The following is a 13753-nucleotide window of genomic DNA, read 5'->3' on the forward strand; positions in this document are numbered from 1 at the left end:
GGGGCAGAGCCCGCGGGGCGGGGCGGGCGGCGCTGAGGGGCGGCCATGAAGGGGGGGAGCGGCCCCGGCCCGAGTGCGCATGCGCGGCTCCGCCTCGGCGCGGGCGGGCGCGGGAAGCGGCGGCGGGAGCGGCGTGGGGCTCAGTGAGTGACGCGGACGGGCACGGCAGGGGCTCTTCCCGGCGCTCTTCCCGGGGTTCTCCCGCTGGCAGCCGCCTTCCCAGAGGGCTCTGTCCCCTTGCAGGGCCCGCTGCTGGGTGGCTAAGGGAGGTTACAAGGCCGCAGGTCGGTGCGTGGCCCGGTGTGGCGGCACTGGTGGGAGGCTGTGTCCAGTTCTGGGCTCCTCAGTGCAGGAAAGTACAGGAGAGAGTCCAACGGAGGGAACGAAGGTTATGAGGGGTCTGGAGCATCGCTCTGATGAGGAAAAATCCCGGGAGCTGGGCCTGGTTAGGCTGGAGAAGAGAAAACTGAGAGGGGCCCTCATTAATGCGCATAAATATGGCCAAGAGGTGTCAGAGGCCGGGACCAGACGCTGTTCAGGGGTGCCCAGCGACAGGACGAGGAGCCGTGGCCGTAAAATGAAGCACAAAAAGCTCGCCTCAACACGAGGAGGAACTTTTTTTTCCACGGCTAGTGGCAGAACACTGAGCAGGCTGCCTGGGGAGTGTGGAGTCTCCTTCTCTGGGGACATTCCGAGCCCACCGGGGGCTCCTGTGTCACCTGCTCCAGGTGACCCTGCCTTGGAGGGTTCCCCAGGCCCCCCAGCCCCAGGGTTTCTGTGTTTTAAGGCCGAGCTTCTCATGCATCAACCCTGTCCCTGCTTAACCCCTCCCTGCCCTGCTCCCTCTGCCTTGTCGTGATGCACAGGAGAGGCTGGGATGTGATTATTTGGGATAGCTGGGGTTCGAGTGTTGTGTCCCAGTGGTTCCTCAGCTGTGAGATATCAGGGATTTGTGTAGGATTCCCCCCCCACCACCCAAAAGAGGGGTTTGGGGTGATTAGTTTGGATTAGGGATGCTCTGAGTGCAGGGCAGGGAGAGCTGGGCCTGGTTGTGGGGCTGCTGTTTATTTATGAACCTCTGACTGGGAAAATAAAAATGCACACTGTCAGGTCATCCCTGAAGAGTCCAAATAAGCTGTTGGGATTTTGGGAGCTCTTAGCTGTGCTTGTGGTGTTGAGAGAAAAATAAAGTCCACAGGAAAGTGCATCAGGTGTACAGGTGCAGGTGTTCAAGAAGCCAGGTGTTTCCTGTTTAGATACAATTCCAAAAAACATCTGGCAGCTTCTCAGCCTAGAATGGGGGGGATGTTGCTCCTGGAATCATGTGATAGGGTGAAATGGGAAGTTCTGTTATTTTTCATACATGCTAGACGAGGCTCATTACCCATATGAGAAAAGGGTGATCTGTTAATTTAGCCTTGTTAATGGTTAATGATTTATGACTGTTCACAAAATGGTCAGAATGGGGATTTGTTAGTAAAAATAACTGACAGTCAGTGAAAAGTAGTTCTTTCCCAAATATTAGTTCTATTCTGGTTTTACTTGTTAAAATATTTTTGGTTTAGAAAGCTAATTTTCAAAACCATGTGACCTTTTGTAAACACAAAACAAACAAACAAAAAAACAACCACAAAAAACTCAGTTCATAACTGGGTTCCAAATTAAACCTGAGATGAAAAGCTATTAAAAGGTCAGACAGTTGTATATATATGTGAATAGTACTATATAAATACCTTTTCTTGTGCTAGATATGTACACTTGCCAGAGTTTATAACTACATAGGGTTCTGAGGGATGTTGTCTAAACTTTCCTTGAATGTCCTGCTCATATTCTGGCTAATATATGTGTGAATTATAAAACACAGCTCTATTTTTAGAAATATTACATGTTTTTAGGATTTTTTAATAGTGGTTTGTGTTCAGTTCACCAGAGAACTGCAAAGGTCTAAAGTCAGCTATGTGTGAAATTATAAATAACTGTTATGAAAAGCTGAAAAATTTTAGGACTGAATTTTAGTGTGTTTTTCATGTAGAATGTAGCAGGTGCTTTCCTGTACTCCAACTCTACATTCAGTTGTTTCATTAAGGTGCAGAGGGGTGGTATTTTTATGTTTTTGATAGCACTTTGATGTTGTTGCTGTTGACATCAGTGTTTTCTTATTGAGCACATGGAGGATAATTATGTGAGAATCTGAAATGTTCTTACAGAGTTTTGAAGAGACACCACTTGCTCTCATACTCTCATAAACTGGAAGCTACAATTTTTTTTAATTACTTTTTTTTTTTTCCCCTGTTTGTCTAGGGCCACATAACCAGTGTTTGCTTTTCCTGCTGGATTCATCATGATAACTCCAGCTTTCGAACTGACCCAGGATCCGGATTTTCTTACAGTAAAAATCAGAGTGCCTTATGCCAGAGCTTCAGAGTTTGATCTTTATTTTGAAGGGGAAGATTTCAAATTTTATGCTAAGCCATACTTTCTCAGGCAAGTAGTGGAAAAAGTTTTCAAAAATTAGTCTTCATAGTAGGAAATAAAGTTAATTTTGATCCCTTCAGAATGTTCTTCATCTGCAGCTTTTATTCTGTTGACTACAGACAGCTCATTTCATGCAAAGATTTGGTTTTTGGGTCTGGCCTCTTTGTTCCTGGGCATTAAATCATGTTAAAGGGAGTTAGAAGAAATACTTTTCTAAATTTACTGTACAATGGCTTTTTAATTGTAAATGGCCAGACAGCTCTCTGGGTATATTTTGTGAGTGTGTCTTTTCCTGGGAGGAATCCAGAGGGATTGAATTGCATGGATTCCATTACTGTGAAGAGGAATCATGTAGTTAAGTCCTTTGTGCTGCTTTTGGAATGTGCCTTACATTTTTATAGGCTGAGACATTAACTTGCATAATTAGTCAGGCTTTCAGTGAGGCATCTCATTTTTTGCCTGCAGATTGACACTTCCTGGAAGAATTGTAGAGGATGGCAGAGAAAAAGCATCTTACAATACAGATGAAGGTATTGGTATCTGTGTCATAAAAAATGTTGCTATTTCAAATAATTTATACTTCAAAAAAAAAAAGCAATAAACCAATAAATTTGCTGCTTGCAGAACCTTTATTACATGACTTAAGACAATAATCAGGTTGGGGAATGTAGCCTCTGTGGATTGTTTGATGGAAGGATTAAAAACTAAATAAAGCTTGCTTTCTTCTGTTGGTTTGTGTTTATACAATGTAAGTCAGAAGACTCCAAGCAGTTAAATATTCTCTTTCATGTTTTATCATTAAAATCCTTAATTGTTATGAAATAAGGTTAAAAACATGCACAGGGATCAGTGCAAAATAAAATGCTACCTACATGTGTCCTACTTCCTCTGAGCCTTTCTCATAGAGGAAAAATGCATGTTTGTCTGTCACAGCTATTTTAATGGAATAATTGTATTCCTTCTTTCTTTTAAGGTACCTTTACAATTCAGTTGCCCAAGGAGGTTCCTGGCCAATATTTTGAGGGACTGGACATGCTGACATCTCTTTTAGCACCAAAGAAATCAAGATCAGCAAAACCTTTGGTAGAAGAAATAGGTATGACAAAATCAGTCTTGTTTATACAAGATGATACATGTGTGTAATGAAGCAATTACAGATCTATAGTGTTACTTATAGAAAAGTACAGCATTTTTATTATTGACTAGTCGAAGGTGTGAGAAGGATATGAATAAATCAAAGTGTGGATAAGAGTAGAAATAAATATGTTGCAGATGATACACATATCAGCTTTAGAGGTTTAGTTATGTTTAATTTTTTTCCAAAATGTGCTTAAAATGTGCTTTAAAAATATGCTAATGCTCTGTAGGTCTTTGTACCCCTCTAGTGGCTGTAGAACACACACACAGTTGAGTCTTCTGTATGAGCTACAACTGGACTATTAGCTCGAGTGAGAAGCTAATTAAAATCATTAGTGCATGTCTTGCTTAACATCAGTATTTAACAGATAAAAATGTTTGTCTGTCTCTGATTTTTTTAAATCCTGCCTTAAATTATTGATAACATCACTTAGGTTCTGTTAGAGTTCTCCTAGCATCAAATGCTGATCTTGTTGAATTCAGTGGAACACGTATTTCAGTCTGAGGGAATGCAGTTAAAATGTAGAGTTCCTGATGTTCATTTCTGGAAGCTGGAGAGTTTGAAGCAGGACCTGTGAGTTACAGATCTGTATGACCAAGTGTTGAGTGTGATTTCTTAAAAGATGCAGTAAAATGAGAAAACCAAACACCAGTAGCACAATAAACCTTTCAAAGAAGTAATATGTATTTTTTCTATGTAACAATTTTCTATTTCTGACCATGCCATAAATACAGCTGCTTCTGCTGAGCTGTCTGAAGAGAATGAAGAAGATTTTGACTGGGAAATGGAACAAATTCCTTATGAAGAAGTCACTCCACCACTGCAGCACCCTTATGGATTTGGGAACTTGCGCTCAGGGGTGTTCCAGAGGCTGCAGGTAGATGCATTTTGTCTTCTGCTGCCTTGGAAGTTCTGGGTAACTTGCTGTATAGGCTCCCTGGCTTACAAGACAACAACTTTTGAAAAGTGCAACTCAGTTATGTAACTCTAACTTACTATTGTATGACTTGTAGTATTCATAGGTCTTGGAGCAGGATTGCTGTTTATGGAGAAAGCATTTACATTCTATTAGAACATGTATGCTGCTTTATTACCATGAGATTTGTGAAGGAGTACATTTCCCATCAGCATTAATGGGATGGGAAATAACTAATTAATGATGTTTAAAAGAGCACTGCAATTGCCTATTAATTAATGTGCAACCACTTCAGAGGGAGAATATTTTCAGAAGTCAAAAGAATGGTATGTGAGTCTTATCTTGTCTTTGTTGGGCTTGTGTGCTTTTGCTTAACATTGCAGATTTATCATAATGCAAAATAACCTCCCTGCCTTATGATAAAATGACCTGAATAGACTTAATAATATAACGTATACTAAGGAGCTTCAAATAATTGCATTTCCTTGGAATTTTGTTGTTTTATTTGCACAGTGAAGCCTGAATTTGGAAGACTTGAAAGGGAGGTTGAAGTTTATCTAGGGACTTCAGTGCAATGCTGATAAGCATCCTTCTTAAATTCTTCCTGAAGGAATCTTGTGTGCCATACCGTTGGCTTAGTCCTGTAATTTTGTTCCCATTGGCAGGATGAGCTCAGTGATGTTATTGACATTAAGGATCCAGACCAAACTCCTGCACAGGAACGTAGGAGGAAACGTTTGGCAGCTGAGGCTGCCAAGTTTGAGCCTGATCATTACCTGTGAGTACTGATTGACTTCACCTGGACAGGTACCTCTGAAACACAAATGATTGGATTTAAGATCACTTCTGGAAAGAGCAGCTTTACTTTTGGTCTGGTTTTGTCTCTCAGAGCAGGCCTTGGTAGGCTTGCTCTTAGTAGGATACTGACATAAGACATTGCTCATCTGTTGGGGTTACTCAACTGTTTCATTATTGCTTTAGTCTGTGTTTAAAGGGGGCTGCTGTCAGCTGTTGCAGAATGTTGTTTCATACTTCATCTCTTCAGCAGCTGAGCAGCCACTCTCTGCTTGGGATTTTGTGTTGACAAAATTTTGTTTTTGCCTTGTGAAGAAACGATTAATAAGACACACTTGTCTAGGAGGGGGGAATTTGAGTTTTGAAGTTAAAAATTTTGTCTTGGCCACGTTTTTTGCCTTCATCACGTGAAACTTGTTTTACAGCAGAATGAGGAAAATGTCCAAACCGAAACTTGGTGTTTCTTTCATGCCTCTTTCCATGTTGTGAAATGTTTCCAGGTGAAATGATTCTTTGTGCCTTTCAGGTTGGAGAATTTTAGGTCAGGTTAAATTCAGATAAAGGAAAATAAAGGAAAGCCATAAGATTTATTAGTATAGATTGATTCCTGCAAGATGGATCTGGTGGGAGAAGAGAATAGTCCCCAGTGGGAAGGATTAGTACTGTGTGTTTTGTGAGGACAGGAAGGCTTAACCTATTTTGAGTTGTTTCAGAAGGTAACTTTGCAAAGCTGGAATTTTTCCACAATTGACTGTTTTCAGAGGCAGCCTCATGTCTTCCTATAACACACAGAAAAATAGAAGAGCTTTCTTGAACTACATTTCACTAGAACTGAAGTAGTTCCTAACCTCTAATGGGATGCAAATTGCAGTAATTTCAAGTTTCAATTTTAGACTCTGTGTTCTGGCCTGGTAGAGCTATACCATTCAGTTTAATGGCTGTGTCTTGGTTGTTTCAGAACCAGCCTTTCTTCAGCAAAAATTGTTTTCCTGAGGAGAGCAGAAACTCTGTAGAAATGGGGGCAAACAGCTGTTCTGGTGGCCTTGAGGAAAATGTACCCTGATAGCTCTAAGTTACTTTGACATTGAAGTGAGGCAACAAAAAAAATCTGTCAGTGTGAGAGGGAAGCAGATTACATTCTGTGTTCAGGTTATGTGTGGTGATTAAGAAGGTATTGAGAAATTTCCTGTGGTTTTGGGTTTTTTTTCAATTCTCAGTATTTATACCATTGTTTGGCTTGAAGAAAACACTCAAATGCTAAGAGGAGGCTTAGAACTTGAATCCTTTAGGATTACTAGATTGAGATTTTTACCACAGCGGCTTTGTGTTGAGATGGAGGTGATCTCTCTTCCAGAATTCATGTACAACTCTTCTTTTTCCATGCTGCTGCATGTCCTGGCTTAAAGTCCATCCCCATCCCTGCTTCACCTTTATCCTTCAGTTGCATGACTTCCCTCCCACAAATGCCCTGGGTCTTAAGTGGGGGAGCTGCCCAATAAAATCAAGTGATTTGTCTGAGAAGCCTTTAGAAAGTTTTCCTTTAGCTGCATCAGGTTGGTTCAGCTTCATGTGATGCTGCAAGCTCGTGAGATCCCTGGAGTTCTGGGTGGCTCAGGAAAGGTGGAGGAAGTAAGGAAGGAATACTTACTGAAAGATAGGAGAATATTGGGGGTTTTAAAATAATTTTCTGCTTTAAAGTGAACATATTTCTAACATGGATAATAACCTGGAGCCAAGTGAGACATATTCTATGGATGTGTTAATATGTACCCACGTATAATATGAATTGAAATAAATAGCATGTGAAAGTTCTTTCTATTTTCCCTAGAGCTGATTTTTTTGAAGATGAAGCTATTAAGCATCTTTTAAAATACAAACCCTGGTGGATTGATGCTCATAAAAAGATGACAGCCTTGCAGGGAGAAAGTCATCAGGAACATGACAGTCCTGCATTTGGTGAGAATATACATATATATAAGTATAGATATGTATATATATATGCACACATCTGTTGCTTGAATGATAATTGCTGTGGTGCCATTTTATAGGTTATTGTTCTTAAAGGAAATTTATTACTCGATTACATTTAATATTTATTACTTTATTGCATTACTTTATGGGTTTTGGAGACCTTTTTTCATAGACAGCTCTTTGTGTCCATTTAGAAACCTAAAGGGATGTTTCCAGGGTGAGTAGGTGACCTTGTAGAAACACTGGTAACAGATAACTGAGGCTGCCTCCCTGCACACAGTGATTACAGAGAGCACTACGAGTTACTGTTGTGCATTTTCTTCTATTCTTCTTTGTTCATTTCCTATGTAGTATGAAAATCTCATATTCCTAAAGTAGATGATGGTAATCCCTTTACCAGAGGTTTTCAGTGCACTGATAATACCTGAACCTCCACATTTTCTCTGGGAGAACAATAGAATTTGAGTAGATGTTGTGTATTTTACTGTGAATGTAATCTGATCTTCTGTAATCTGATCTGGTCTCTTTTCAGCCTCTGAAGCCAGAAATTGTTAATTATGTCCATCATAACCACTTGATTTAAAAAGCATTGGACAAAGGTACAAGAGGCTTGAAAACACAATAATGAGGGGTTCCTTTGTTTGTTTTTATCCATTCACTCCTTAGTAAATGAAATACTACTCCTGCTTGCTTGGTTTAAGGAATATAATTAAAATGAAGAGCTGCTGGATGATTTTATTGATAAGGGATGTTTCTCCTCCAAATTGAGGTACTGAGGAGAAATATGTCTGTTGGATTTTAGGGGCAGCAACAAACTCCTCAAAAGCCTGGCAAGCCTGCTAATGGAAATTACACAGAAAATGAACGTTATAAAGTCCATTTGCTCCAAACCATTTGTTCTAACAGACACCTATTTAAAAAGAATGATAAAAAAAAAATCTTACCTTCATGGGGCTGAGTGGAGAGGCTGATGCAGTTTTGTGAATCTTTAGGAAATTTAAGTAATATAAGAGGTAATCTGGAGTTTGGGTAATGTTAATGACAACAAACCCACCCTTTTCCTTGGAAGGACCTGAATTTTGGTAACATTTGCGCTGTTTGAGTAAGTGACTGAAATCAGTGGAGGTTCCTAAACCTGAGTGAGCTGTGGTGAAGGAAACCACCATGAGAGGGAGTGCAGGTTCTACTTGAAGGTCTCCTGTGAGCAGCAATGCTGCTGGAGGTGGCTCCAGGCTGTTCCACCTGGGATCTGATCAGCAGCAGGATGTGTCCCCTGTGGTTTTATATTGCTTTACCCAGCCAAAGGAATGCTACAGTTAATCAGGAATTCCTGTCTGTCCTCTGTGAAGGAAGGATTTGTTTTTGAAGAAAGATGTGTTGCTCCTCAAGTTAAACATTAAAGTGAGTTCAGAGTGGGAAAAAGACATAAAAATTAGCAGATTCTTTAGAAGTTTATTTTCTTATCCAGAAACACTAAATAAAGAGAATTACTTTTTTTCCTTCCTTTTCGTGACTTACATTGATGTCTTTTCAGTTGTTATCTTGATTGGTTTCTTGGAACCAAAAATTTGATTACTTTTGTCCTTATAATGTCTTTGGCTGCAAGTAATTAGAAGTACAGATGGCCTTTTTTATTTTTTGCATGACATTGCAATTAACTGAAGATTTTCTTTGGTTGATTACTGCTCTTATATTTATCCCTCGTTATTTTCTCTTTGTTTTTATATTGTCAGGTTCTTCTAATGTCTCATTACCAGATTTTTTTTCTCTTTTTGGTTCATCTCTTCTTATTAACATTTAAAGTTTTCATCTCTTCTGTCCTTACTTTGAATCTATTTTTATTTGACCTTTTTACTTTTTCTCCAGCTTGTGTGCGTGGTTTGTGTATTTTGCCTTTTTAATTTTTTTTTTTAATCCTGAGTGTCTTTTCTTTCTTTTGTCCTTTTTGTGCATCTTACTGTGTATTCTTTTCCAGCCCTTTTTGTTCACACTTACAATGTCTCATTCAAGTCAAGTAATACTCCATAAAGCCTTATTAATTACACAGCCTTTCCCAAGAGGGGATAACATTTTTGGAAAGCTTGCTTTCTGCTGCTGCTGAAGTTTACATTAGTGTCTTCCTTCTACAGATTCCAGATGAAAGGGGTTGTATTTTCTAACAGTCACATTCAGCTTGGTTAAAAGTTCATTTTTATTCTACTTCCAATTGCACAACTGTAAAAAACTCCTCTTTAGGCAGCACAATAATCTTCAAAGGCTCAGGCTGACATATGTATTTAATCTAGCATTTATATGCTCCAAGGATATCTTATTTTGCTCAGGGTAACCTCTCATGCTTACAGTGACTGTTCTTTCTTATTTCTTTATAGAAAGAGAAGCAATTTCCTTTCAGAGTTCCACCTTTCAGTAAGGCTTGGCTCAGATATGTGCCATTACTGGTGGATTCATAAGTTTAAGATGGATTACTTTTCTTTTTTTATCAAATTTCTGCAATTGTGCTGTCTACCTGCTTTGCTCAGTTTTCAGGGCTTTGCATCATATGTTCCTTCCTGACACAGCTCTGCTGCTGAGCAGGTTTTTGTTACGTGAGGAAATTCTGCTTTTTATTCGTGCAAAACTCTTAATGATCAGACTCCACTGTAAAATATCTCAGGCTTTAAAAGGCAAGAGCAGTAGAAAGAAAGAATGATGTATGGTGTTGATATGTTTGTGGAAATGTGGGTTTCTTAAGGAATAGTAAGAAAAATGGGTATAAAGGAAATTGTGAGATCCAGGAAAGGCTGTCCAAATCCAGTGGTTCTGTGGAGAATGCCTGGAGGAAGGAGGTCAGAAGTGATGTGGAGGAAAATGTGCTGAAAATGTTGATTTGAGAGGTGGAGATGGAGGCTTGGGAGGAAAGAAAAGATGAGTGAAGGAGATAACAATTGAATGGAAGAGTGGTGGAGACAGGAGAGGAATGAGCAACCCAGACTAGAATGGCCATAGTTAGCGTGAGTATGGGTGTGCAGAGGGGATAAATCTGTGGGTTTGGCACTTTTGCCTCATTTTCTGGAACACTGAGGCTCTTCTGATCACAGTCTACCTGACAGAGCTTTAGGGAGTCAAAGATGGCCAGAATCTGCAATTTTCCCAAAATGGCCCCATGTACAAGGGACAGAGTTTTTGCTGAGGCTTCAGTGACATCCTTTGAGGGGCAGAGTCTGTACGGGAAAGAAGTGGGAATTTCCACTAACCTCTCATACCTCGACAGGTTGCAACAAGTTCAAGCAATTTAATACAAAATCAGCTTTATTATTTCAGTTATTTGTTTAAATTTACGTTATTACTGAGTATTTTTAAGGCAGTGTCCAGCACTGGGGAAGATGCTGACCCTGCACAAAGGCATCGGGTGCCTCCAGTCAAAGTAGTTCTGCCTTTCATCTCGTAATGGCTTAGGAAGAGCTTGAAAAGAAACTTGGTTGCTACTGATTAATATCAATAACTAACTTTATTCTGACTAATCTGCTCTCTGCTGGCTATTCTCCTTCATCTGATGTTGATGATTCCTTAACCTACAGGGATAGAAGCATGCATTTAAAAACCTTTAAATTGTAGCATAATACTTCAGTTTAAAGGAAAAGAAAAAAAAAAGAGAAGGAGGGGTCAGTTCTGCTCAGCTCTTTCCTTTTGGCAGAGTGGTGGGGTTCAAGACTTGGTCTGACAGGATCATAAACTGAGATTCTGCTCTCACCAGCACATTATCAGAGGTGCTTCCTAACCTGTACTTTCCTGACTGACCACTGAGTCAGCTCTCTGTGTGGGTCCAGCACATTTTATCTAAGTGCCCTAACACATTTAGAGCTGCAAGTGTCATAGTAGTCTCGAGATACAGATCTCCCAGTGATTTAAGTGGTGTTATCACAGTGTAAAATAGCAGTAGGGCTGTAACAAAACACCCTCTGGCTGTCAGACCTCATCCTCCCCTCAGAAATTAAACTCTGCTTCACTGACATTCAGCTGCTGGAGGACAATTTGAAGTATCTTCTTTTTTAACATGAGGAATAGCAAGTTTAAAAAAAGTAAAAGAGGTGATTAAAATGTAAAGGTAATGTCTGCAGTCTCATCTGTTAGAAATTTTGTGAGATGAATGCCTGACTCCTTTAGATGTGGATGTATTAACACACATTTTTCCTCTGGCATGGTTTTGCTACTGGCAAATACACAAAACAGTTCTAAATCAAAGTTACAAAAAACTTGCCTATTTAGCTTACTTGATAAGTAGCAGCAAGTGCTGCTTTGCATTAGATTAATACTGATTGTGGTACAGATTGTTAACTGAAATTTGGCAGTGTAACTGTACAAAAGTGTACAGGCTTCATACAGCAGAAATGTAATTACAATTTTAATTGTTCTGATAATTTCACACCATGTACTTGGAAGTTTTGAACGGGGAAAACAAAATAAGTGGTGGTTTGGAAATACTGAGTTTCAGGCCTGGATAATTAATTGTTCAAAAACTTCAGGCAATGGATAGGTTTTTTTAGCATTAAAGTATTTTCTCAGAGAAAGATACTTTATTTGCAACACCTGACACTTTGTAGCAACTTAATGAACATCTCATAATATTTACCTTTGGGAATTGTCTAGTCTACATCTTGTTTGCTGTTGTTTAATAGACCTGGAATTTCTGTGTTTATGGTCCAGTTGGAGATGTTATGATGCTTCAGAGTTTGAATTTTAAAAGAAGAAAACTTTGCTGCTATATTTCATGAATTTCACTGAGAGTTCCTTTGTTTAAAAGTGAAGTGTGATTCATGTTTACATTTAAGAGTCAACTTATAAAGAAATTTACTGATAGAGATTCTCATCTATAGTTGTGATTCAAGGAGTGATACTGACGTGCTTTGCATGAGGAGAAAAAACAGAGTTAGAACTGCCATAGTCTTTTCTAACTTGTCACTTGCCTCTGGATTTTTGTCCCATACATTTTGGGCTTAAGAATCCTAATTTTACTCAGATCCTGGTTGTGCATTTATCCCTGTATAAAATATCCAGGCATCCGCAGCAATCCTTGGCACCTGGAGAGGTTCAGAATCATCAGTGTGTACATGCAGTGCTGTGCTGGAGCTTGACATTGAAATTAATATACCAGAGCTTAATAAAAGTTAAAAAGGAAAGTAAGAGTGATTGAGGCTTTTTTTTGGGTGATGGGTGACTTGTGATTAGTTACACACTCCTTTTTAAAGACACTGTTGAAGTAGTATTACCACCTATTAAAATGAATGTGCCAGCTTTAAATTCTTAATCAATTATCCTTTTACATTTTATAGTTGTCTTCTCTGAGGAGGAGAGAGAGCAGATGAGAAAGTTCACAAATAAATCTTACCTTCTGGATAAAAGGAGTCGCTGCCACGTGTATCTCGGATTAATTGATATTCTTCTGGCATATTGCTACGAGATCTGTGTCAATGAAGGGGACAAGAATGTAAGTTGAAAAAAGTCAAAAATAGAACATGTTTTAGGAACCTAGTGCTGGACCCTGTACTGCCATTTAGGGAACTTACCTCTAAAAGTGAACTTACTCCCAGGCATTAAAACATACATGACGAAGTTAAAATGAAAGACTTTATATCACTAAATTTGGTGTACATGGGGATTGTAGGATTTTTAAATACTTGTGTTCTTCTACAGCAGCATTGTAATAGGAGAGACATGGAGGAGCAGGAGATTCCAGACAATTCTGTGTAGTTCTGATTTGTGTGTCTTGGTTTATGCAAATTTAACAAAATAATTGTTCTTTTGTGTTCTGTGTGGGTACCTTGCCTTCTCAGAATTGCTTCCCAGATACAACTTTGTGCCTTGCATCTCCTGTGCTGATATGATGGTTTAAAGCATTGAAAAAACAAAATATTGGCACATGTAATCCAAACCATTCTGGCTTAATCAGACTGACACACAGGGCATGGACTGTAGAATGACAAGCAAGACATCCAGACCTGCTGATTCACCAGAATAATCTGGGATTGTTGTTGTGTTGCATGTTGGAGCTGCACAGAACTGCAAATCTGCCAGGACCACAGTTGTACAATTCTTTATTGGTTTTGCAGTAACTGTATGATGTGTGTGGAAAACACACTGGGCTTTTTCTCCTTTTCCCCCATGCCCTTTTTTTATTCCTATTTAATAGGAAAACCAAGACATTGAGGCCACACAAATCTTTACCAGAGCCAGGATTACAGATCAAGGCTTTCTGGCTTTTTGCCCCAATCATCCTGCTGGACCTCACTTCTACTCAAATACTATGAATCTGTCACATATTAAGAATAATGATATTTTACATGTACTGCTGGCTTCAGGATCCTCTCTGCAAGCCAAAAGTCTTGAGCTGATTTCATGAAACAAGGCATTTGAGCTTGGCTTTTGTTGATTCAAGTTTCTACTGCTTTGTGCAAAGGGACAGAATTCCACTAAAACACCAT

At 39.4% G+C, this 13753-nt stretch overlaps 1 protein-coding gene across 4 annotated transcripts in view; it reads left to right on the forward strand.

Annotated features, from left to right (window-relative positions):
- Positions 1 to 45: 45 nt before the first annotated feature.
- Positions 46 to 13753, forward strand: part of SHQ1 (SHQ1, H/ACA ribonucleoprotein assembly factor) — a 38519-nt gene continuing 24811 nt past the window's right edge. Inside the window, exons 1-8 of one of the 4 annotated variants that reach the window (XM_086846274.1) lie at positions 46 to 143; positions 2302 to 2484; positions 2941 to 3005; positions 3449 to 3571; positions 4348 to 4490; positions 5195 to 5307; positions 7153 to 7280; positions 12605 to 12759. In XM_086846274.1, the coding sequence (XP_086702400.1) occupies positions 2342 to 2484; positions 2941 to 3005; positions 3449 to 3571; positions 4348 to 4490; positions 5195 to 5307; positions 7153 to 7280; positions 12605 to 12759 (870 nt within the window). In that variant the 5' untranslated portion in view covers positions 46 to 143; positions 2302 to 2341. Of the gene's footprint in view, positions 289 to 365; positions 389 to 2301; positions 2485 to 2940; positions 3006 to 3448; positions 3572 to 4347; positions 4491 to 5194; positions 5308 to 7152; positions 7281 to 12604; positions 12760 to 13753 lie in introns of those variants that run through there. The other 3 variants (XM_086846275.1, XM_086846276.1, XM_086846278.1) reach the window with 3 other exon arrangements.

This window comes from Cyanistes caeruleus, chromosome 11, assembly GCF_971803275.1.
Source record: "Cyanistes caeruleus chromosome 11, bCyaCae1.hap1.1, whole genome shotgun sequence".
Taxonomy (NCBI): domain Eukaryota; kingdom Metazoa; phylum Chordata; class Aves; order Passeriformes; family Paridae; genus Cyanistes; species Cyanistes caeruleus.